Source organism: Prosopis cineraria, unplaced genomic scaffold (genome assembly GCF_029017545.1).
Source record: "Prosopis cineraria cultivar Desert tree isolate PC_DT_omini unplaced genomic scaffold, ASM2901754v1 PC11, whole genome shotgun sequence".
Taxonomy (NCBI): Eukaryota; Viridiplantae; Streptophyta; class Magnoliopsida; order Fabales; family Fabaceae; genus Prosopis; species Prosopis cineraria.
In genome coordinates this window covers 19,084,048-19,110,696 of record NW_026555342.1, presented here as the reverse complement: position 1 = coordinate 19,110,696, position 26,649 = coordinate 19,084,048, and the positions used below count along the sequence as shown (strand labels likewise).

Below are 26,649 nucleotides of genomic sequence, written 5' to 3'. Positions count from 1 at the left end.
GATCAACTCAAATGGCAAGTTGGAAATCGAGCCTCTGTTTTGATCAATCATGAGCTTTGGTAGTCTCCTTCTAACCCTTCTATTGCCAAAGCCTTTATTATCTCCACAATAGCTAATCTTATGATTTAGAGGCCTAACTCGTGGTCTCAACTCATTTGGAATAGTTCTTTACTAAGGAATCTATATTACTTGATTTCAGTTCAACAAATCATTAAAATTCTATTATATTTCTCTGGTTCATCAAATAGATAAATTTTTTCATTACCAATCTAGTCAATACAGATTTAATCTGGATGATCAAACTTAATTTGAATAATTTATATATAATTTGAATGACCTAATTTAATATTAAAATTTTTATAAATTTTATAAATTGACCATTTAGATATGCCACGAATAGTCTAGATTTAATATTAGTTTTTATAATATTTTTATTTATAAATACAATATCATAAATACTTAAAATTAATTTAAATGAACAACAGCGATTATTTTAGAGTGAAACGGAAGGCCCAAATTGAGCCACGTCTGATGAGCACATGATGCACCGAATGCAGATGCCATGTACAGTTTATCGTTTTCGAGAACATATTGAAGACATTTTGGTTATATCAACATTCAGCATCCCTTAAAAAAATTGTGAACATGGGAGGAAGGGGTGACCAGCAGACGCAGTAACCTCTAATTTTTTTAATTTTTTGCAAATATTATATAAATGTTATCTCAAGATTTATAAAAATTTTATTGTTTAAATACTTTTAAATTTTTGCTCCTCATAATTAAATCCTAGCTCCGCCGCCTCTAAATAGGCCATTTGTATTCCGTACATGAGAATTTATAACCCTGCAAGTAGCTTAAAGGTAAGGGCCACACCTTGTGAATATGCAACTATTTATTTATAACTTTTATAATGTATTAATTAAACTTAGTGTGCTTCTTTCAGACGTAAAATTAAGGAAAGCGTAATGTAAAATTAGAACTAATGAAAAAGTAAGGGAAATCGCAAAGCAGAGTCTCTGATTTACTTTATTCAAATGCAAAATAACAGCCCTCAAAGTCCATTCCCATATCTCGACTACAGACACTGTTATGCAGAACACAAGCCATAACTTTAGGGATCAATGATGCCACGGATCTGGTCCCTCTGGACTAAGTCGAGAGTTTCTACGTTGAAATCCTAAACCTGAATCCTGATCTGCTGCATTATTCTTCACCATATTTGGCGTAGCCAAAGGACGACAAAGAGACCCTGAAAAAGACAGAAACACAAGTATGATAAAACATACCCAGAGTGAAAAAACATTTTTTGCCTTTGCCATTTTCGAGTTCTGCGAAATCTCAGGCAGAGTTAATTAATTCTTCTTCCTGAGTATAGAACTGCAAAATTTGCTGATATTTATATGCCAAGTATATAGGTGAGCTTGAGAATATTTAAAAGATTTAGTTTCTTTCGGTGCATGTATGTATATCGAGCATAAGCCAAAGCATATGCAAGGTCACAACTCAACTTATCAACGTGGATGACCCTCTTAAAGGCTCTCTTATTTGCTGCTCGTGATTTTTCCTTCATATCTCTCATTACAATTTGTCACTGTTTAGGTTATGTCTTGTGATGTAATCAGAACTTCAATACTTTTGCCAGTATATAAGGCCCAGAGTGTTTGTTATATGTATATAAAGTTCATGCAATACTTTCGAAAGCTGCAAACTTTGTGGGTCTTTTCTGTCATCACACTTTAAGCTCCACTATGATAATTTTCAAACTTTTATTTATATCTCATGTAGTCCAAAAGAGCCAACCATTGACCGTTTAAAACAGTTATTTTAATCGATTGTGCAGGTAGAACGTTGGTTTCTGTTGGATAGTAAAAAGATTCCACGTGAACCTAGTCCAAATGATATGGGATACTTGATTCTGAGGTAAAGTCATTGCACTTGTTATGGAATATTCCACGACAAGTGGCGGGTGCAGGAACTTGAAGAATCAGTAGGGCAATAAAAAATTAGAAATAATAAAAACGAAAATTTAAAAGTAATTTTATTTTTATAAAAAAGTAAAATAAATTTATATAACAAAAATAATAATATATGCTTAATTTTTTAGAGCTCAAATATATTTTATTTTAAGAATTTACAAGTTCGCCTCTCAATTTTGCAAGAGCAATGGGGGCATAATACAAAGGGAGAATGACATATAGGTTTTCAAGGGATCAATTAATTTAAATTAGGTCTCAATTGTTAAATTTCAGGAATTTGCAACTTTATTATGATGAATTTGTAACTTGTATTTTAAATTTTAACAGAAAAAAAATTTATTTATTGTTCAACTATGTTAAAATTTAAAAAAATAAGTAACAAATTCATCATAACAAAGTTGCAAAATTGAGAAATGAACTTACCAAATTTCTAAAATTTAACACTTGAGACCTAATTTAAATTAATTGATCCCCTTTGGACCTATATGCCATTCTCCATCTGTATTATGCCCCCACTGACCCTGTTACTCATGAATCTACCAGTTGGAAAGAGAAAAGATGAAGAAATCAAGAAAGAAAGAAGCAGCGCAGAGTGAGAGAGATGAAGTTTAATGTAAATACAAGAAGCCTGTTTTTGACAGAAATTGCATTATATACAGCCTCATTTGGAAGCCATAATTTGAATCAAGCTCAACAGGCCAGCCTAAATAAATTGAAAATATTTTAGAATTGAACTTGAGAGTTTAGAAACTTTTCTTTATTTCAAGCTTACTCGGATCCCCCAAATAAACCTAAAAAAATCTGGGCCAAACCTAAACTTGAATGGACTTAACTTGAATACCTGAATTCGTTTATCATTATTGATAAATGAAATTAATATTCACTTTAACTTTCACTCAACACTCACAAACCGGCCTCTCTTAGACTCTCAATTTGCACATTTCACTCTCTTAAATGAATTTTTAATATTCTAATAACTATTAGTTTTAGATTTTTTTTCGAAATTATTGACAAAAAATAAACATAAGAGATTATTTCATATGCTTTCATTTTTTTATTCTTTCTCAATGCACGGTCTGGCTTTAATTTTAATTTTTTTAAGATAAAAATTAAAACTGGAAAAAAAAAATGAAAAGAATAAAATAATATAATATTTAACAATTCAAATATTCAGACTTACCTAAATCAACCCAAAAGCTGAGATGTTAGGGTCAAGCTTAACTATATGAACTTTTTATATGTTAAGATATTTTAAGCTTGATTTGAATAAGTTTAACCTAAATTGAGCCAGGATTCTGGCTCGAGTTACCGACTCTAGCCCTATAGCAATTGCATAGAATAATGTGGGCAAACATGCATCTAAATATCAAATGTACATCACTATTTTCTTGGAACAGAAATACGTCACTAATTTAATTAAAGGTGAGCATTATAATCAGTCGATTGTGTAAAAGCATCATATCACTTTGTGCCTTCATCCCAGTGAGCATAGATCCCTCGTCCCTATTGCCTTTTTTGCTATGGGACAATAAGGGTCTGTTTGGTTGGAAGGGGAGGAATTTTGCTACCCTCCCCTTATTTGGTTTGTAAAAATGGAAGGGAGGAGAGGAAAAATTTTAAGAAATCTCCCCTCCCCTCCAAAATTGGGGAGATTGGATGGGGAGAGGTATAATTTTGTATACAATAACTAATATATTCCTTATTTTAATTGTTATTCTTCATCTTTTTAACCAAGTTCAGCAATGATAGATTTTTAATAATATATTTAACAATGATAATTATTCTATATATTTATAATTACATGTAAAAAACATTCATAACTATATTTTATTTTAAAAAAATAATTTTAATAATATAAGGGTAAAGTCCCTCTCCTCTCCTCCAAAACCAAATAAGGTAATATTAAAACTTTCTCCTCCCTTCCCCTTTTCTTCCCTCCCTTCGAACTAAACATATCCTTAGAAATTTTTTAACTCAATAGCATCCCACCCCCTGTAAAAGGGGGTCCTAGGTTCTAAATCTTGTGGTATTGGGGAAAGTGTGTGAATATGTGTGTCAAACTTCCCTATGAAAAAGGAGGAATCACATCATAGGCCCCCAAAACCAATATCTTTGTATTAAAGGCCCAATAGAATATGATATAATTCTGCAAGTCCAAAGTCCTCTTTTGCAACTAAGTTTTTTGGTAAAAAGATAGAATTTCTCTTTGTGAAATAAATAGACCTCTTGCTGAAAATAAATGAACTTTGCTTGTTATTTATGAACATTCTATTATAAATTTTCATCTAGATAATTTGTAATTTTTTTTCTCTTTTAACAAGTTTAAACCATGTAGATTATGTTTAATAAATGGATGTTTTGTTCTAAATAAATGGAATTTGAATGTTATTTATGGAGTTTTGTGTGAATTTCATCTAAGTGATCACTTGTAAATTTCTTCTCATTTAACAAATATAAACCACATGGACTATGTAAAATGAACGGATGTTTTGTTGTAAACAAATAAACTTTGGATGTTCTGTATGGAATTTCTGTTGTAAATTTCATGTAGGTAATTTGTAAATTCTCTTCTTCAATAACTATAAATCATGCAGACAACGTAAAATTAATGGACGTTTTGTTGTTAATATACAGAGTGTCCGTTATAAATATCACATAGGTAACTTGTAAATTTCTTTATAAAAAAACTTGTAAAATTTCCTCTCCTTCGACAAGTATAAACTACATAGACTATGTGAAATAAACCAATGTTTGGTTGTTAATAAATTAACTTTAAATATAATTTACAGAATTTCTATTGTATATTTCATAAAGGAGCAACTTCGTTTTTTTACCAAAAACAACTTAATTGCAAAAGAGGCATTTGGACTTGCAGAATTATATTAGATTCTATTATACCTTTAATGTAAATATGTTTAGTTCTAAAGACCTGTAATGCGATTCTCCCTAAAAAAAGTTAGATTAGATGTGTATATAGAAAATCCGATTGGACAATTTGCTAAAGTGGTAAATGATCATTTGTGTACTTACTTCAGTGCTGACTTTTGATGATCTTTTGTCGCTTTGTTTTAGCTTAAGTGGTTTTTGACTGTGTTTTATTTTAGGTCTTTCTAAGTGGGCCTTTTACAAGCATGCAGGGCCGTGACTCATGTTAGGGCAATGCACTACAAAAAAAGATTGATTTAGAGACATACTTTAGAGACGGGTACAAATATATCCCTATTAGATATGGAAATAGAGATGGATAATAAATTTGTTAAACAAATTATTCAACTTTTATTTTAGCGATCAATTTAGAGACGCATTCAATCGTCTCAGCAATATTAGTCTCCAAATATGTCTCTAATTTAGACGAATTTCAGATAAAATTATTTATATTATTTTAAAATATTTTAGAGACCCATTTAGCGACAGACTATTAAATTTTTAGATACAGTTTTTGTATCATCTCTAAAATCGTCTCTATTATTTCGTCAGAGGTGAATTTAGAGACACATTGATGGCAATATTTTTAGCAATTAAATACAAATATTATTTGTAATGTAACAAGATAGATATGCTAAGTGTGTTGAATTGTAATGCTCCAATTTGAACTGTGATTTGAACCTATATGTTTTGGTAGCCTGACCTTCAATGTGTTTTTACTCTAATTTTTCATGAATATTTTAATTAAACCTCTAAATATACATATCACCTCATCCTATTCTTTTTCTAAGATAATATCCATTGGGCCATGAAAACTTGTAGCTTGTTGGTTAGTGTACTGCACACTTAATTAACCTTTAAATTGCAAGTTCAAATGGTAGACCAAAAAGATAATATCCATTAGTTTTTAATACAAGACCCTTTACGAAATTTAATAAATTCATGACACACTTTCAAAAATGAAAAATACCCTTATTTTTTTCACCCTTAGTTTTCCATCCTCCTCATCTTCTCCTTCTAATTAACAATGCCTTACGGAGGATTGTACAATCATTTGATTGATGCTACAAATTTAAAATATTTAATTTAATTATAAAAAATATACATATTCTTCTTGTAGTCATGAAAAGATACAGTTATTCTTGAGGAGAAAAAAAAACTTCATTAATATGTTATATAAATCCATTTTGCCAAGGAGGAGTTATATAGCCAACGTTTATTTCCCAATTAGATGAGTACATGTGTATTTGAAAATTTGATATAGGGCAAGACTTACCCTTATATACCTAATATACTTTCATCCAATCAAATCAAGACATGTAGATTTTAATTCGTTAATAATATTAATGACAAAAATTTATTATAGAATAAATAATCTATAATAGATATATATGTATTAATTTAATTAGAAACAAGCACCTTAAGTACACAAGGCTAAGTATATAAGTTTTTTCCTTTGATAAATAGTGACAATGAATTAGCTTTTATATTTTTATTTGCCATAAGTACTTTATTAATGAAAGGAAAATTAGCTATTATGGAAAGTTTATTATTTAATTGATTCTGATTATTGTACATTTGCTGCGTTGTAACCTGGGAACGTGGAATCACTTAAAAAAGATATTCGGAAAAAATTATATATAGACTTTATAAGCCTATTAAGATAATAACTGGTCTCGAAAGTGTAATTTAATAAAAATATGTAGCTTTCTACACCTGCTAAAGTAACTTTTCGGACACTGACTATCTAATCAGTGTACACTGATTATTCAGTTAGACTTTTACATTGGTTAATTCTACACTGGCTTAATTATAAGAATCAGTATAGATCATAGAGAACTTTTTTTTTTTTAATCAATATAGAAAGTATTTCCTATAGCAATGGTTGAAACTTAAACTTGGTTTAGACGGGGGGATGGGTGGGAAGAAAATAAAGAAGAGAGAAAATTAGGGAGAGAAAATTTTAAAAATAATAAATTTTCTTGTTATTTATAGGAGATCTCTCTATTAGTTTCCCTTCTTCTATATTTTTCTCCCCATTTTTAACAAATCAAGCGAAAAAAATTAAACAACATTGAGGCAAAATATTTCCAAAATTGTCAATGCATGTTTAATACCTTATTTTTGCCATATCACAATTCAAGTATGCTTTGTACTTGCCTTTTTAAGAGACCTGTGCGCCATAACAAATCCAGAATTTATTAAAAAATAAAAATAAAAAGAACTAAATTACGTGCCCTTGTGGTAAGTATGATAAGGCCCAATACCATATATTACAAATATGAGAATTACTGCATTCTTTATAAATTTTATGAATTATGATTCTCAATCTAATTAAGTAAATTCCACTTCATCCTCATGAACATAGTTGATCTATTTCTCCTCCACATTTCAATCATTTTATTTTTATCTTTATTTCTTTAATTCATTCCATTATTTTTTAAGTAACCAAACCGCCGCCCTAAATGTTTTTCAAGTATAATTTTTTTGTTAGTTCTTGGATGAATCAATCATTCATGATTTCCACTATTTAGCCCCAAAAATGTCAGTGGTATCTCTTCTTTTGTTTTTTCTTTTTTTTGGGGGGGGGTTGTGGTTCGCAGAGAGAATAATTAAATAATTCTTGAATAAAAAAATATATTTTGACTTTTAACAGGTTTAGAACAATATAAATTTCTATAACTATGTGTTCAAATTTTCTTGTTAGCATTTACTAATAAACATAGTTGTTCATAAAAAAATTATAGTTTTTGCATTGCTTTACTTTAACCTTATTTTTAATATATTGATTCATTTTATTAAAAAAAAATTTTAGCATAGCTCCTAATTAAAAAAAAAGCGGGATCCGCGGCGCACAAATTCGAATCTAAAAAAATAAATACTAAATTAGCAAGTGGAGACGGCGGCGCTCAAATCCAAATCTAAAATAAGTTTGAAAATATTTGTATATGATTGAAAATATTTATAGTTAATAATGTATATATTATATTTATATTAGGATTACGAAAATAGAATAATATATTTTAAATAAATTAATAACCAAAATATTATATATTTTATCCTAAACCAAAATATTATATATTTTATCCTAAGTTTTTGATTCACGTAAAAATGAATTTTAAAATTTTAATAACGTCAAGAGATTATAAAATCATTGTAATATTAAAATTAAAATTTATCATGCTGTTCTATTCTCCCCTAAGGGTTTAAGATCAAAGATTATAACTAGATTGTTACTCCCTCTAGCATTTGATATGAAGAAAAGTTTGGAAGGTTTTTGATCTTTAATATAAGAAATATTTATAGTGATTAAATTTTTTTTATAAAAAAATTTACCCTTATGATTTGAATTCTTAGACTACAAGTTATTATGGTTATTAGTTGTGGAAAAGGGTAAAATTTAAAAGTTACTTCATCTAATCCCTAATTGAAATTCCCAAATAATAATTTACTATGGTTGTTAATTGCAAAAGAAAAGTAAAATTGAAAAATTCCATATTTTTCAAATAATTTTAAGGAGATAACTATCATTTGTTAATAAGCCATAAGTTGGTTAGTTAACTTTTTCTTATGTCAAGGACTGGAGGGAGTACATTTTATTTTATTTTTTACAACTAACGTTTCCTTAATATGCATAAAATTAGTTAACTTTTTCTAGTATTGAGGACCAGAGAGAGTATATATATATATATATAAGTTGCGACCCAAACTTCCAATCAATATTTATTTAAGTATCCAATCACTTGTTTAAATAATGCGGCCCCTGCCATTTACACCAATCTTAGTGCTATTTATGTTTTATTATACACCAAAATCTAAAACAAAACCTTCTCCTCATTATATTATAGGAATCTCTAAATATGTCTTCCCAAGTTAAACTTCTAAGATATTCCCTCTTTTCTTAATTATATAGGACAAAGTTAACTAACTTCATATTTCTTAATTAAGGAGTAGTGGTTAATTAATATTCATTTGATTTTATATCAAGCTTGCCAAGGGCAAGGATTCTCTCCTCTTCATTTCTCGTCCTCTTCTCTTCTTTCTCCTTTTTAACCATTAGATCAAGATTTAGATGGTTTAGATTTAATCTCTTATAAAATTATTATTAAAATGTTAAATTATAAAAAATATAAATAATAAAATTCAAACTATTAAAATTTAATATTAACAATTAAAAATATAATAAAAAAAAAAAAAAAATAAAATATTTTACAAGACATCAAATTTGAACCATCCAGTCTTGATCTAGTGGTTAAAAATTAGGAAGAGGAGGTGAGGTAGATGGAAAGGAAAGAGGAGAGAATCCTTTAGAACCAATTGAGTACAAGCTAAAACTTACTCTCTTCAGGTGAAAATATAAACATTTTTCCAGCAGATTTTGATCTAAAATATAAGCAACTTAGTATTTGTGAAAAAAATCTCATTCTTCTTCTTTTTTTATTAACCTAGATTGTTGTGTTTGTGAATTTATGACCTTCTCACTAACCAAAAATTAACTAAGACTAACATAGAAAAATAATTTATATTTTCATGAAAATAAGGATTTTATTAGTATGCAGATTATTGTTAAAAAATGTCTGTATTTTGGATTGTACTGAGCATGTCATGAAAACTTGCAAAAGATACAATTTCTCAGTTATTTATTTATCATTTTTACTTTAACATTATTTCTCACTTATTTGTGAATGGAAAACAATGTCATACAAGAATTATACTGAATTTAAAGGGCATAAACTTTTTTGTTTATGCTTGCATTTTTGTGTGCGTGCTTGTATTTAATAAAACATATATGTCCTGTAAGAGTTAGTTCCGTGTCAATTTGTATGATCGTATTGTTTATGGTTTGTAAATAGGGTAAACAATGCTCCATGCAATTTTTTTTAAAAAAAATAAACATATTAATGTATTTGAATTGTAAAAACAAACACTTAACAATATATGAGAAGGAAAATGAAATCCCAAAAGATGAAATTTATGACAGTTAAATCATTGACAAAATTTTTTGGTCAAAAAGAAAATCATTGACAAAATTTATTTATTTCTTATCGTAGGTAGTACTATTATTCATCAAGAAATTTCTTACAGTTTTCATTCAAAGATAAAAGTTGAAAAAATATAATACATATGGATCAAGAGAGTAACAATTTGTGTATTCTAAACCTTCATAGCAGTACAACAGAAATTCTGATATAATAATCTTCCAAATCTGAAACTCATTTTTCTTATATATATAATTTCTCTTATCACATAACATCACTTTATTCCATCCCCACCCAATTATGGAGACTAGAATGAGACCGAACTTTAAATGGTACGACTCATTTTTCATACTCCATGCAATATATAAGAACCTACCTAGTTTTGTTAAAGTTTGTGATGGTGTTTGTCTGGACCTCCTGGACTCACACGTTGTGTTTGAACAAAGCTGCTAGGCGTCGCATTACCATTATTCTCACCTTTCTCAAATCTGTTATCGTCATCTGATGAAGTCATTAGGCTTCTACGTTCGAAATCAAGGTATTGCTTTGTATTCTTACTAAGAAAGTGATGAGATCTGACGTGAAAATGTGATGAAGATGGATGCTCATTTCTCAACAGTCGAGTCTCCAACGGGGATAACATTGAAAGCAATATTGCGAGAAAAATAATGTAACAGAAACCAAGTTTCGCCATTTCTCTTAGGAGTTTGATATATGCTAGCTTACTCGGCTTGTTTTGTCCAAGAAAACAACTTAGGATATGGTTATATATAGGGCATAAGGTGCTCAATTTTTCCAGTTTTATAAATAATTCAAGTGGGGATAGCAATTAGGATATCAACTTTTTTCAGTCTGTGTCCGTCGTGGTGTGCTTTTTTGAACACTTTGAAGCTAAGTGTCAACAGCTTAGATCACCCCATCGATAATTAATGCTTTATCCATTTGGACTCTTCAATTGAAAAGGGAGATTTTGGATCAATTAAGAAAATTAAATTCCTTGTCTTTGTTTGTCAGCCACACGTCTTCTATATTCTCCTTAATCCTTATCGACAAGAGTTAATTCGCATTTGTCCCACTTGATGATGAGTTGTTGATTTGTTGTATGTGGTAAAAATATTCAAGGCTTTTTGCAGAATCCGTCTTTTTTATTGTAAGTGACTTAATGGCCATGGATAATAATCCATAAAGTTTGCATTATATCAATATTTTTAACAATGCAATATATTGCCTTTTAAGACAAACAAAAAGGATTATAAGTGATAGTCATATGTGGAAACTTGTCTTATTGAAACTTCTTTCTCACACGGTTTCTAATAATTATAATTTAAGGCTTTAGCATTATGTGTATGTGTGTAGTGACTATAATTGTTTTATCATCAGATTCAGACTTTTGTTGTTGAAAGGCAGATAACAAGATGTAAGATATATCGAGCCTTACAGTTTGATTTCCCAGCTTGTTTTTCACTCTTCATGGAGTTCCTACAACATGGTATATCATCATTGTTAGACCAAATTAATGGTCTATAATATATGTTTTTCGTGATGACAACATGTATCGAAAATATTATAAATGAGTTACAAATATATTGATTCAAGATAGTAAGATATAAATGACTAATGGATAAAACTCTTGTACATCATATGCTTATTATGAAATGAAGTATCTAGATGTGCTTAATTAAATTGTGCGTTTTTTTACTTTTGTGTAATTTGATGTTATATCCAATAGGTTTTAATGTTATAACAACTAGTACAAAATACTCCTTTCATTTGTAGATATAGGAGAAAATAATTGTATCACACAATTTAAGAAAATTGATTAATGATAATAATGTGTGTCTGGAAATTAAAAAACTAGACTAAAATATCCTAGTAGTTAATCGAAACAAGACTGCATTCATTGTTTCTCATGAATGAAAATTATGAGTTTATGAGGGGTAACTTAGACAAAATGTAATAAGTACTTATTAAGATACACCCTCCATTAAAAAATGTAAGACATTTTTGAAAGAGTTGGATATTAAAAAATATAAGGCATTTTTAATCTTTCAAGATGTAATCATTACCTTTTTTTCACAAATACTCCTATTGAATAGATTACTTTATTTTTTTTAGGGTGAAATACTATATTAAATAGGGGTAAATATAAAAAAATAGTTAGTTTAAAAATAAGTAACTACTTTATTAGGCGTAAGATTTAGTTAAAAGTACCTTACATTTTTTAACAGAGGGAGTATATGATTTTGCTTGTAAATAAAGACAAAACAACAAGTGGTAGTTTTTTTTTAATTAATGCCCTATTTTTTTAGCTCGATTCTATCGATTTTATGCAGGATAACATATGCAGAAATTTAACTAGAGGCAATTTTGTAAATAAACTGAATAAAATTTGAATTTTCACGTGAACTTCTAAAACAACACAAGTGGAAATTATAATTTACGTGTCAGCAGCTTCATAAGGAATTAACATGGAAATGCAATTTTAAAAAATTATTTCTTAAAATTTTTAATACATTTTCCTTCTCCCCCTCCCTCCTATATATATATATATATATATATTCTCTCTATTAAATATTTTCTACCTTACCTCTGTATTTTTTATAAACAGAAGTCACTAAAATTTTCTCTCCCCTTCCCCATAGACATTTCTTTTGAACCAAACATATGTACCCGATCTGTGTCAGTTATGTAGGAAATTAATGCAAAAATTATTGTTATTATATTTAAAAAAATTAATTTTTATGAGTTCTTTAAAGAAATGACACAGGCATTATAATTATTGTTTTTTTTTAAATTGACTTTTTCGTGACCATGCCTTGAGGAACTTGCGCAGAAGTTCAACTCTACTTGTAAATTTCCCTTTGACCCATTTGGTTTTGTACAAAGCTGACGAATTCAAAGAGAGAAACAAGGAATTTTAAGAGCTTGTTTGATTATGTTTCCATTTTTATTTTTAAAATCTTGTTTTGTAATACAATTTTTAGAATTTTTTTCAAAATAAAATAAAAAGAAAATGGGAAATGACAAATAAATCCTTCCGAAATAGGGAAATGATAGTTTGATCTTACAAAATGTGATAATCCTTCTAAGTCCTAAGGAACCTAATTGTTATTGAATTTTTTTGTTTAAATGACAAAAATGCCCCTTAATTTACAAAAGTGAAAAAGTTGAAGAGAAAAAGTTGTGAATGCCTAAACTAGTTTAGTCATTTACTGAATCAGACTTGTGAATTCTAGAACCAAAGTTGTGACAAAAAAAAACTTTGTTGAATTTTCTTAATTGAAAAAAAATGGTGAGAGAAAGTTGGAAATGCATGCCTATGCTACTTTTATCATTTATTGAACTAGAGTTTTGAATTCCAAAACCAAAGTTTTAAATAAAAAAATGTTGTTGCATTTTACTTATTGCAGAAAAATGGCAAGAGAAAGTTGTGACTATATACCTAAACCATTTTAATCATTTGTTGAACTAGAATTGTAAATTTCAAAACTATAGTTGTGAATGAAAAAAATTTTATTGCACTTATTAAAATTAAGGGGTATTTTTGTCATTTTATCAAAAATTTAATGACAATTAGGTCCCTTAGGACTTAGAAGGAATTATCACATTTTGCAAGATCATATTATTATTTTCCTATTTCGGAGGGATTTATTTGTCCTTCTCCCAAAAAAAAATTTATTATATTAATATGAATATAGTTTGAGTTTAAAAAAATCAACTGATAGTAGTAGTTGTCTTGTTAACAATAGTGGATTATAATAGCAATTGACCACAGCTGGCGGTAATTTTCAATAGTCAAATATAATATGATTTAAAAACAAAAATGATTCTAAGATACTTTCATTTTCTTGTTTTTTTAAAAAAATTGGAATAGTTTTAAAAACGTTTAAATTCATTTTTATTTTTATTTTCATTTTCATTTTCTTCTCCTCGCACTCCTTCGTTGTTTTGCTTGCCCGGGTGGTGAGATTGGAGACATCACCGAGCTTCTTTCAACGAAGATTTATCTTAAAAAAAGAAGAAGAAAGAGGAAGCATTGAAGTGAAGAAAACGGATTATCTTCGAAGAAGTGAGCATTATTATAGGCATAGTCCATCATAATTTATTGCTCTTGTTCCTCTCTATATATCAAGGGCATTTCTGGAAGGTAACATTAAATATTCCTAATATTATACTCCCTCCGATCCTACATACTCATATTCCAAGTTTCTAGCACCTCTCTATAATTTAATATTGAAGTAATTAAAAGTGACTTATATACTAAGATAAAAAAAATTGGTTAAATTTAGTTTATGTTCTTAAATTAAAATTACCCTAGTCTTTTCAATACTACCTTTAATTAATTTGCTACAATAAATCCTATCTCAATCTTACTCATTTCTCATAATCCCGCTCTCCATCATAATATATTTATTAATACTAATGTTATTGTTGAAAATAATATTAATTGATTAATACACTAAAAAAAAATTGACTTTTTGTCATTGCAAAAAGTCCAAAAGTTACCATTAAAGATTTTTAGTAGTGACTTTTCATTACTAAAAGTCGCTGATGATTCTCTATATATTTATATATGTTGAAGAGTTTTATTAATCCTTTAGAGAGTTATTTAATTATTTTTGTTTATTTGTCTTGTGTTTAGTGTTTATTTTGGTGTTAGTTAGCTTGTCTTGTAAATATTGTGTTTTAATTTTGTTTCATAGTATTTTCTTTTGTTAGTTTGAGTCATTTTAGATTTTAGGAAACTCTACAAGAGCTTGGAAGAGGTGAAGAAGAAAAATATAATGAATTTAACGATGAAATTGAATTGTTATGATCACCCACTACAACAGCCGCCATAGTGAGTCAGTATTATAAGTCAAATTATGAACTAGAAAGAAAGCCCACTATAGCAGGTGCTAAAATGAATTTTGTACATAATGTATAGTTTCAATTTTTCTATCTCATAAAAGAGGGAAATTAGGGTTTTTCAAAAGAAGCTTCGTTCTTTACATTCTCTAAACATCCAGAGGCAATTTTGGAAAGCTTGGGACGATTTTGGAGTTTGGGACTCAGATAACTCATCACCATTCACGTTTCCATTGAGTTTTTCTTTACTTTTCTCCTTCTTTCTCCTATGTATCTGATTTGGTCCCATTATTCTACTATTTTGAGATTGTATTTAGCTATATGTGGTTGAACCTTGATGCTCTAAAATCTTATGAATTCATTTGCTTCAGTTGTATCTTGATTTATCGATTACTTTGTAATTAATAGATGTTTTATGTTTTAATTCCAGTTTTTATTTGTGTTGCTTCATGATTGGCCACCATTAAATGATAATTTGAAGGAATAGAATGAACTTGTAAAAAGAATTTTTGTTTGGACCATTGGAATTGAATGCGTAAGATTAACTGTGGTTAATTTACCTCTAGGATAGAAAGTACCTAAAGGACCTAAGTGGTTAATTAGAAGGAATTTGAACTTAATGTTCTTGCTCTAATTTTAGCAAGGAATTGTTGGATTAGAATTGAATAGGATTTTGGGTAATCAAAAGATATTCAAAATTAATTCTAGTATTCCAACCCTTAAAACTAAAATTAAAAGAAATTTAATTGATAACTTGAGTGCAATGGAGCAAATGAGAGATTATAACTCTAGAATGCTTTCCTAATCGTTTCTTAACTTTAGAGTGCTTCAAAATCTTAGTTACCTACTTAACAATTTTTTCATTTTTAAATTGAATCATTCACCATTATAATTTGCTTGCTTCACTTGAATGAAATTGGAAGTTTAATGCCTATTTGCCAATTTACTTAATTCTTTGTGGGATCGACCATGATTTGCTATTAGCTACAATTGTGTCTCGTACACTTACGATGTCTATTTGGTTTTTGTATGCTTCAGTCACAACCAAAAGTAATGTTAAAAAAAAAAATTAATAGTCATCTCATGCCATGTCAATGCCTCCTTATGCCATGTCTTGCACCATGTCACCTTGCCACTAGCACACCTCCTCATGCCAAGTCACCCTGCCACGTGTGCACCATATCATGCCACGTCGTCACCATGTGCCACGTCACATATTCATTATGAAATATGCCAAAACTAAGATTTGAGCCCTTGACCTCTACCTCCCAAACCCTTGACCTTCATGTCACATTTTTTGCCAGTTGAATTGAAGTATACATGTAATTATTATATGCAAAATTAAATAAATATTATTAACTGCATTCACATATATAAAAATATATATTTTATTTTATTTTCATTTATTAATATGATAAAACTATTTATATGAGTATATATATGTGTTATATTGTTTAATAAAATATTATTTTTGTTATAAAAATGAACTTAAAATGAAATAAATTTTAAATATTAAATAATTTTCTTATAAACATTTTAACCAATTTTTTTAAATGAAAATAGTTAAGTATATAATTTATTTATAAGTATGTATTATATTAGCTTATGTTAAGTATCTTTTACTTTATTTTCATATTTTTCTCAAAAATTAATAAATAGATGATTAAACTTTTCTCTTCTCCCAAGTTAAATGCTTCTTCTTCTTTCAATAAAAATAATTTTTATCTACAATTTTTCAATTATCTTAGAAAATATTTTAATAAAAAATTTATTTTAACCACATAAATTTTGTTAATAGCCATTTTAAATGACTATTCTCCATTGTCTTTTAGATAGGAAATGGCTAGACATGTGATAAACTAAAAGTAAATGCAAAACAAAAAAATCTAAATTAAAAATCTAAGTGAATATTTCATAATCAAAATAGAAAGATGATCAAGAACATTATATAGGCTTAGTTCAATTGGCAAAAGAATTATACTTTTTAATCAGAATCTTATCTTGGCTCAATCTACATAAGTTTGCACTTTCATTAAAATTTTTAACAGAGTCAATTTCAAGATAATAGGGAATACTTTTGAATAACTTTATAATTTAAAATAAACAACTTTAATAAGTTTATACATAATTTCATTCATAATTCAAATATTAAAATAAATTAAACAATCAAGTTTACAATTCTCATCCAACAACAATCCCAACATATTTAACATGAACAAATTAAACAATTTGAATAATCTAAAGAACAAGAACCGGATGAAAAAATACTAACACAAAATACCCCAATACTTGATAGTTTTTAATTGTCAAGCACTACAAAAAAATTGACTTTCAATAGTGACAAAAAGTCACCATAATGTCACCACGATAGCTCTCATCGTTGATTCTATCTACGGTGAATAAAGTCGCCACTGAAAGTTGAGAATCGATGATGATAAATATTACCATAGAAAAGAAAATTTATTGCCGTAGAAAGATAATCGCCACTAAAAGTTAAAAATTGGTGGTGACAAATATCGCTACAGAAACCACACATCAATAGTGACTATTTGGTTGTCGCTAAATATTATGCATCAACGGTGACATTTGTCACCGCTAAAAACAATGCTAGTTTATCTACTCACATGATGCCACGTCGCCCTCCATATGGTGCCACGTCACTCTTCCATGTGGCGCCCCTACCTCATGTCATGTGGCATCATTTTGCCACTAAGATGAAATAAACCTTATTTTAAAATAATGTTATTATTTTAAAGTTACAATTTAACCATAAAATATATTATTTTATATATTCATTATAAAATTACAATAATACAATAAAATTAGTGTCTTAGAATGTTACATATTAGATTAAACAAAAAATAAAAAATTATGATAATAATATGAAAAATCAAACTTTCAACAGTGACTTATATGTCGCTGCTAAAACTTAAACCTTCTGTGGCGACATGCACTTGTCGCCATTAAAATTCTAACAATCAACAGTGACTTTATATTATTGTCACAGAAAGTTATCCTTTTAGCGGCGACTTTGAATGTATGTCACCATATAAAGTCAAACTTTCAGCGACAATTTTTATTGTCACCATAAATTATTCATTTTCAATGGTAACCTTTTAGAATCATCACTAAAAGTCATTTTTTCAGTGAAGTAATGGTGCAACATATATTATAGCCACCCTTACTTAACAGTTAAAAACCATCAATTTTTATCCACCTATTTTATTTGTTACTTATTTTAAATAGTCATTATGTATTGAGCGTCTTATTTAAATAATTCTGTGATAGTGAAAATTAAAATTAGACTACTTGGAAGCCTGATGATATAACACCAAAAGATATGGAAGCTTCAAGGCATAACACAATACATGATTAAATTTTTTACTTTTTTCCTCTATATTTTTCTCAAAAATTAATAAATAAATAATTAAATTTTTATCTTTTTCCAAGTTAAATGCTTCCCCTTCTTTTATTGAATATATATTTTATCTATAATTTTTCAATTATCTTAAAAAAATATGTTAACAAAAAATCTATTTTAACCATATAAATTTTTTAACAGTCATTTTTAACAATTTTGAATTTTAATGAATACTAACAACTTTTACAATACAAAATAATTATAAAGATCTCATGTGTGATTGATCTAGCTAACTTTTAATTATTCTCTACCTCATAACAATAAGGCATATTTAAATAATTTTTCACATTCTTCTTAGTAATAATCAATTATAAAAATTTTATTAGTAACTTCTTTATAATTTAACATTTCACTATGCCATTTGTATCTTACAACATCTATACAACTTGAACATACCAATGCTATTTATATCTATGTATGTAAGTAAATATTTATGTATAAATTAGCATGAATATAATTTAAAGAAGTTTTTTTTTGAAATAATCCATAAGAAATTATTAAAAAATAATTTATTTATAATTTATATATAACTTAGCTTGATTATGTATACTAGCTTAATAGGATCATTATTAAAAAATAATCCATAAGAATTTTTTTCAAATGTAATTATTAACATAAGATTATTATTAAAATACTAGTTTAACAATATCATTATTTTTTAAAGTAATCACTATTGATCTTAGATATAATTTATTTCTCATTCTATATATAAAATAAGAAATTTAAGTCCATAAATATCTTTTGAATGATTTTATTTCATTTTAAGTTTTTAAAATAATTCACAAAAAATATTTTCTAATAAAAATTTTATAAATTATTTGATATAATTTAAATTTATTCATTTTTTAAGAAAATACTTAAAGTAATTGTGTAATTTTTTTATAAAAATATTTTTTTTGGAGACAAAAGTAATTATATAAAATGTTTTTTTATAAAAAAATATTTTTGGTGGCAACAAAGTGTTACCTCTAAAAGTAATTATATAAATTATTTTTATAAAAATATTTTTAGTGGTGAATAAATGTAATCACTAAATGTAAATTACATAAATTATTTTTTATAAAAAATACTAACGACAAACTATTGCTACTAATAGTAGTTACATAAATTATTTTTTATTTTTAAATTATTTTTTATAAAAATATATTTGGCGGCAATGAAGTGTCATTGCTAGAAATAATTACATAAAATTTTGTATTTTAATAAATTATTTTTCATAAAAATACTTTTATTGGCAACTAACTGTCGCCTCTAAAAGTAATTACATGTATTATTTTAAATTTTTAATTATTCTTTATAAAAATACTACTGATGGCGACAAGCTGTCATTGTTAAAAATAATTACTTAAATTATTTTTTATAAAATATGTTTGGCAGCAATGAATTGTTGCTACTAAAAATAATTATATAAATTATTTTTATTTTTAAAGAATTTTTGATAAAAATACTTTTGCTGGCAACTAACTATCACCATTAAATGTAATTACATAATTATTTTTAATTTTTAAATTATTTTTATAAAAGCTAAAAATAATTAAATAAATTATTTTTTATAAAAATAGTTTTAGCGGCAACAATTGTAATTATATAAATTATTTTTAATTTTTTTATAAAAATACTTTGGATGGCAACAAACTGTTCCTGCCAAAAATATTTTTGGTGGTATTAAAAGTCATCACTAAAAGAGTATTTTTGATGATGACATATAAAAATTACTGTTAAAAATTGAGTCTTGGCGATGACTTTTAGTAGTGACTTCTAATTGTTACAATCAAAGGCACTTTTTTAATAGCGACTTTTTTTATCGTCACTAAAAATCACTACCAAAAATCATTTTTTGATAGTGATAGGTTTTGTAATGTGATTTCTAAATATATAGGCATGAGAAAAACTAGATGTCAAGAACCAAGATAGCCCATAAATAAGACTAGAGAAAGCACTTGACAACAGAGAATTTCCCTGAAACGTGGCTTAGCATTTATTGACAGATCGAAGTACTTCTAACATTCAACTAATCATTGGACAAAAGCATTAAATGCCGTACTCGACAGGTAGTTTTAAAAGCAATCCGGCTTGAAATTATAATTAATCACAATGATTTTAAAAGATCATGATATTAAACATTCTAAGTGTGAATATTTTTTCAAGGTCCTTTGTGGTCCACCTCATCAAAACACAATCTCCACACTATAATTAATTGCATGCTTCTTACTCCCTTTATCCCAATTTATAAGACAATTTCTAAAGGTGATTTGGTATCCCAAAATATATGCTTACTCCAGTCCCTATTACTCTCGCCATTCCAAATTATAAAATACTTTTTGGGAGAAATTTGATGTCCCAAAATATAAAACACTTTGGCAAAAATAAAGTTTAATTAATTATACTTTTTTAATATTATCATTTACATATATTCTCTCTCTTTAATATTTTTCAAAAATAGAGTATTAATCAAGGGCATTTCAAAAGTTTATACTTTTTTTTTGAAAAAAAATGCTATAAAATGTATTTAATGAACTTTATTGGTACGAATGATTTTGTCTAAAAGTGCCTTGTAAATTGGACGGAAAAGAGCATAAGGCACTTCTATCTACCTCAGTAGAACTAAGAAAAGGTAGTTAAGTTATTACTTTTTTCTAAAAACGTAATAAACTTCCAATTTTATTCCTATTTGAATGAAAATTTTCAAAATTTGTGTTGCAATCTCTCTCATAGTTAATGTGTTTAAATAGTGATAATATTAAAAAAATATAATTAATACCCATCAAGAGCCTTGTATTAAGGATCAAAAAATTCTTTTAGAGTGCAGCCTATAATAAGGACCTAAAGGAGTATAAGATGTTTTGAAAACAATAAGTTTTCATTAGTGACAATTATTTCAATATTATCCTTTATTATTTCATGAAAGGAACCTCTTGTCCCCATACTCTCCTTTTTCTTCCTTTTCCCTTCCTCACCCTTGGATTGAGATTCTCAGCATTTTTGATTTAATATCATCTTAAATAAAAAAAAAGTTGAAAAAATAACTTTAAATCAGAACTGCTGACAATTTCAATACAAAATTGATGACGGAAAAATGGAGGAGAGAGGTTCCTCTGCCCATTATTTCACTCCCTAAATAAATTTAATTTATTTCTCCCCTCTCTTGTTAATGAAAGGTATTTTTAAAAGTTTATAGAAAAATTAATATTATAAACTTTATTTAATAAAACTCCATTAGTATGGGTAATTTTACACTAAAAAATGTCTTATAATTAGTACAAGCGAGCATTAAATCGTATGACGAGGAGTGAAAAAGTAGTCCTCCAATAGTGACAATATTAAATGCTCAACTGTATGAACGGACATGGTGAGTCTAACGTGGCTTATAATAACTAACCAGAGTACCAGGCCTTAGTATTAAATGTATCGTGAACCTTATTTTCATAGTATCAAATCTATAGTGTGTCTGCATATTTCTCCCGTTCCCACTCTAATATTTGAAGCAGCACCATGAAGATCATGTCCTTAATGATCATATCCTTCTTCATTCTATTGGGTTTTTTGGAGCGAGCAGCTTCATCAAATCCTAGTAATAGTAGTGATCATGCATATGAGGCGATCTTCAACTTCGGAGACTCTCTGAGTGACACTGGGAATTTCTTATCCTCAGGTGCTCTTGCTTTCCCTGTCATTGGAAAGCTTCCTTATGGTCAAACCTTCTTCAGACATGCCACTGGACGTTGCTCTGATGGACGCCTCATTGTTGATTTCATTGGTATGCTTTAATTTCTGAAACACACATACATTTATATACAGTAACATGAATTGATTTCATTTTTCTCTGTAAGCGTAAGTAAAATATGACATTGGTATGTTCTGGAAGAAACGATTGCTATTATTTTAACTTTTCTAGCTTCTGCCAGAAATGTATACCACCAGAATGTCTGCAAGATGGTTTTTATATTTTAATTTATAAGACATCTGCGAAATATATAGTGGCAAATTGTGCCACCTTGGACAAAAATAATTTACAATGTTTCTTTTTTATTCTTTAACTTTTAATACTTCATCAAAAGTTTAGTATAATTGTTTTTAGAGTGAATAATTTTAAAATTTTCTTCAAAACATTTTCAAATAAACATAAAATTGATAGCTAAATAAAGACACTATGAGCTGAATTTTTTTCCTTAGAAAATTATGCATAAGAATTTTTCATTTAAATTAATTATCATTTTAAGAAAAATTGAAATTTTTAAATATGTTTTAAAGTTTAAAGGATAAAAAAATATGATGTTAAAAGACCAAAATGAATATGATATTTTGATCATTAAAAAAAGAAGAAAGAAACATGATATAAACTTGAGAGGCTAAAAGAAAACGATTTGGTAAAAATAGTTGCAAAAGATAATTTGAACCATTTGTGTTAGATTTATACAACCAAAGTGAATTACCCCCTCCCCCCAAAAAAAAACCAAATATATATTCAACACATATTTAGAAATGTGCAAGAAATTTTGATCCCCACAGCAGATTTCGAAGTACTAACATGTTAGCACTGTCTCTTCAATAAATCCTCATCAGTTAAACATAATTTTCTGCTGATTTTTGTTTGTTTTGGGTAGCTGAGGCATATGGGTTGCCATATTTGCCACCATATCTGAAACCAAGCAAAGGCCAAGACATCCATCATCATCACGGTGTCAATTTCGCTGTGGCTGGAGCTACAGCACTTGATTCAGAATTCTTCTACAGAAAAGGACTTGGAAAGATACTGTGGACACATGATTCATTAAGTGTTCAGCTTGGCTGGTTCAAGAAGTTCAAACAATCTCTGTGCACCACAAGACAAGGTGACATTAATTGATGACTAATTACAAATTTGATTTCAGTCTTTACAGTGCCATATATAACATATATATATATTTTTTTCAAATATGCATGCGTGTGACAGATTGTGATAGGTACTTGAAAAGATCGCTGTTTCTGGTGGGAGAGATTGGTGGAAATGACTATAACTACGCAGCTTTTGCTGGTGGGGACATTAATCAACTTCTAGCTACCGTTCCTCTGGTGGTTGAAGCAATTACTATAGCCACAAGTGTATGTATGATATACAAGTACCAATTATTGGCACAAATCACAAAAATAATAACTTGGTTCTATAGTACTATTGGCTTGGTCTTTTTATATTTTTAAAGATGATTTTAGCTAGGCTAAACAAGAGAGAGTAGTTGAGAGTGTTGGGAGTTGATGGGAGAAATTAAGCTAAGCACATTAAAGATGCGTTAGAAAAAGCTTATTTTTATAACCTATTCCAAATCTTTTGGTTAAAAATATATCTAAAAAATTTTGATGTTGATAAAATATAATGGTATTGTGCAATCCATATAGTCAACCCTACCGATGGAATAGAGTTTTTTATTGTTATCACTATTGCTGGTAAGCTATTCCAAATAGCTTTTTTTTTTTAAAAAAAAAAAGAAAAGCTACAAAAATATTTTTTCTAACAAAGCATTCATGATTAGCTAATTGATGTTGTTCCAACAGCTAAAGTGTCAAACTCAACTAACATCACGGTTTTTTTTCTAATTCCAAACAAACTTGACCTATATACATATAAAAGTTGTTGGAAGTCACATTCTGATGCACAAGACTCACTCTAGTTTTTATTTATTTATTTTTTGTCAAAATGATTCTTTTTTTTTTTGTATCACATTGTGAGACACATCACTAAAGTTTTGTCACAGGTACATATTTTATTTGGATTATTCGTACGAAATTGAAGAAGATTTTATTTTTTTTATATTTTTAATTGAAATCATTTTTAAAAAGTATTAACTAAAAATGATATTTATTTTAAATTATTTTTTAAATTAAAATTTTATGAAAAAGAATAAAAGCACTTAGATCATCAAAATTTCATATGAATAATTTCAAAAGATGTCCTCAATAATATTAAAAACAAAAGCCAAGCATGTGTATAATTAAAACTTGCAAAATACATTTGTTTCTCTTTTATATTTGATAGGAATTGATAGCGGAAGGAGCAGTGGAGCTTATGGTGCCAGGAAATTTGCCAGTTGGATGCTCTCCTTTGTACATGACATTGTTTATGAGCCAAAACAAAGAGGACTTTGATCAAAATGGATGCTTGAAAAGCTTTAATGCTTTTGCTCAGTTCCATAACAAGCAGCTCAATCTTGCCCTAGACACTCTTAGGAAGAAGAATCCTCATCTTAGGATCATCTACGCTGACTACTATGGGGCAGCTAAACGTTTCATTCATATGCCGCGACATTTTGGTATGTAAAATGCTCTCTCCATTTTTATTTATAAGTCATTTTAACTAATTCATGTAAATTGAAAAATTAATTAAAATTAGTTGATGGTGTTAGAAGCATCATATCTTTTTAAAAGTACTGTTGATTCTTCTTATTCAACATTTTTCACAATCTCTCTTTCCACCATAATATTATTCAACAATATATATGTGTGTATATATATGACTCTATTAGAAAATAACATTTATTTCTTCATAAAATTTGCAAATTTATGTAAAATAAAAACATGAAAATCTTCCGAAAGATTATTTATAAATAGATAATGAGGTGTGATATATAAAATTTATAACACCATGCACTAGATATAATAAATAGTATGGATCATTTTATCAAGCCTTATGAATTACATAGGAAACATGTTCAATTGATATAACTTGTTTGCATTTGTGTTAGACTAGTTGTGGGTCATTTCCTGAATTACACATAGTCTAAAAAATTGAACTGCATTATATTGTTAGTGATCATTTATAAATAATGAGTTCCTGTAAGATCATAGCTACTCCCTTTGTTCAAAATGTCATATATTTTTAACATGATACTTTGAAAAGGTGTCTAATTATAATACTGCACGGATTGAGCATAATATTGTTGGAATTCAGTAATTAGTATTATATAATTGTCACCTAAGTGACTATATATGATACACATTCATCAATGGATTAGGTTTCACTAGAGGGACATTATTAAGAGCATGTTGTGGAGGAGGTGGACCGTTCAATTTCAACAATTCAGCGAGGTGTGGTCACATAGGCTCAAAGGCATGCACTGACCCTTCCATTTATGCTAATTGGGATGGAATTCATTTGACTGAAGCTGCTCATCGCTACATAGCCAAAGCTCTCATTGAGGGTCCCTCCACACATCCTCCTCTTAAGTCCTCACTTTTCAAGATAGCCTAGACTATTAGTGAGAATTTTTATTCTTAACTATTTAAAATAATATAATGTTTTTAAAACTAAGTTTTTTTTTTTCCTTTGTGAAGAGTGGAAGATGATATTAAGAATCGTATGAGAAATCAAAGGTCTCATTGGCTCATTCTCATGTATGCTCTGAGATAATTGATATTTGGTGGAACTAATTATGAAATTGATAGTCTCGCTCCATTTTCCTCAAGTTATAGTGCGTGTTAGATCCAATCTCATAATCATAATAATGTATCCATTAAATTAAAGAAAAATTACAAACAGGTCCCATGTAAGAAATTTATTTTCCACTTAGTCTCATGAGACTTGGTAATAATTAATTTACCATATAAAATACTACAAATACCTTTCGACTCTCATCCTTTTGACTAGTGTTAACTGATCACAGGCAAACATCACATATTAACAAGTAAATATTCAATATTTACAGGTAATTAAAACTTCTTACAATTTACAAATCAACCACTTGCAACATATTAATACTTTAATATCTGAAAATTAAAGTTTGCAAATTTACAAGTCAGATTTGTAAGTTAAGATATTTAACTTCTAAATATGTGAAATTTAACTTATAAATCTATGAAGCTGACTTGTAAATATTAATCTATTAATATTGTAAGAGGTCAACTTGTAAATATAAGAAGTTTGATATGTAAATCTTTAATATTCACTTGTCAAGAGAAATACTTAGGTAGACTAGGTGTACCACATCATTTGTGATCTGTCTAATTAAAATGCTCCAAGTTATCTAAATAAAATCTTATGTGACATTTTTTAAATTGATTTTATTGTTATAACAGAATGCACATTTAATTTTTTATATTTTCTCTTTCTACTATCATTAATATCAGAATTAATTTATATTTAATGCCATCTAAATGTTATGTTTTTATTAGACAGACTATAAATGATGTGGTGCACCCAATCTATCTAAGTATTTTTCTACTTGTCAATACATGATGTTTGACTTGTAAGTGTTAAAATATGAATAAGTCAATAAAATCATTTTTTTAAAAAAAAGATTCTTTTGACTGGTCGACATTGGCCAGTAACTGAACAACGGCCACCGGCAACCAGTCAATGACCATTGGTGGTCGATCAAAGCTAATCAATGCAAGTCAAAGGGCTAGAGGTCCAAGTGTATTGTGTTAATTTATATGATAAATTAATTATAACCAAGTCCTAGGGACCTGAATATATTTTCACAAATTCATAGGACATATTTGTTAATAAGTTTCTTGCACTGGAGCTATT

At 28.0% G+C, this 26,649-nt stretch overlaps 1 protein-coding gene across 1 annotated transcript; it reads left to right on the top strand.

Annotated features, from left to right (window-relative positions):
* Positions 1 to 21,585: 21,585 nt before the first annotated feature.
* LOC129287209 (GDSL esterase/lipase At5g45910) lies at positions 21,586 to 25,585 on the top strand. Its single transcript, XM_054923396.1, has 5 exons — positions 21,586 to 21,906; positions 22,754 to 22,981; positions 23,083 to 23,231; positions 24,160 to 24,433; positions 25,136 to 25,585. Exons 1-5 carry the CDS (start codon positions 21,642 to 21,644, stop codon positions 25,369 to 25,371), a joined length of 1,152 nt encoding a protein of 383 aa, XP_054779371.1. The 5' UTR covers positions 21,586 to 21,641; the 3' UTR covers positions 25,372 to 25,585.
* Positions 25,586 to 26,649: the final 1,064 nt, after the last annotated feature.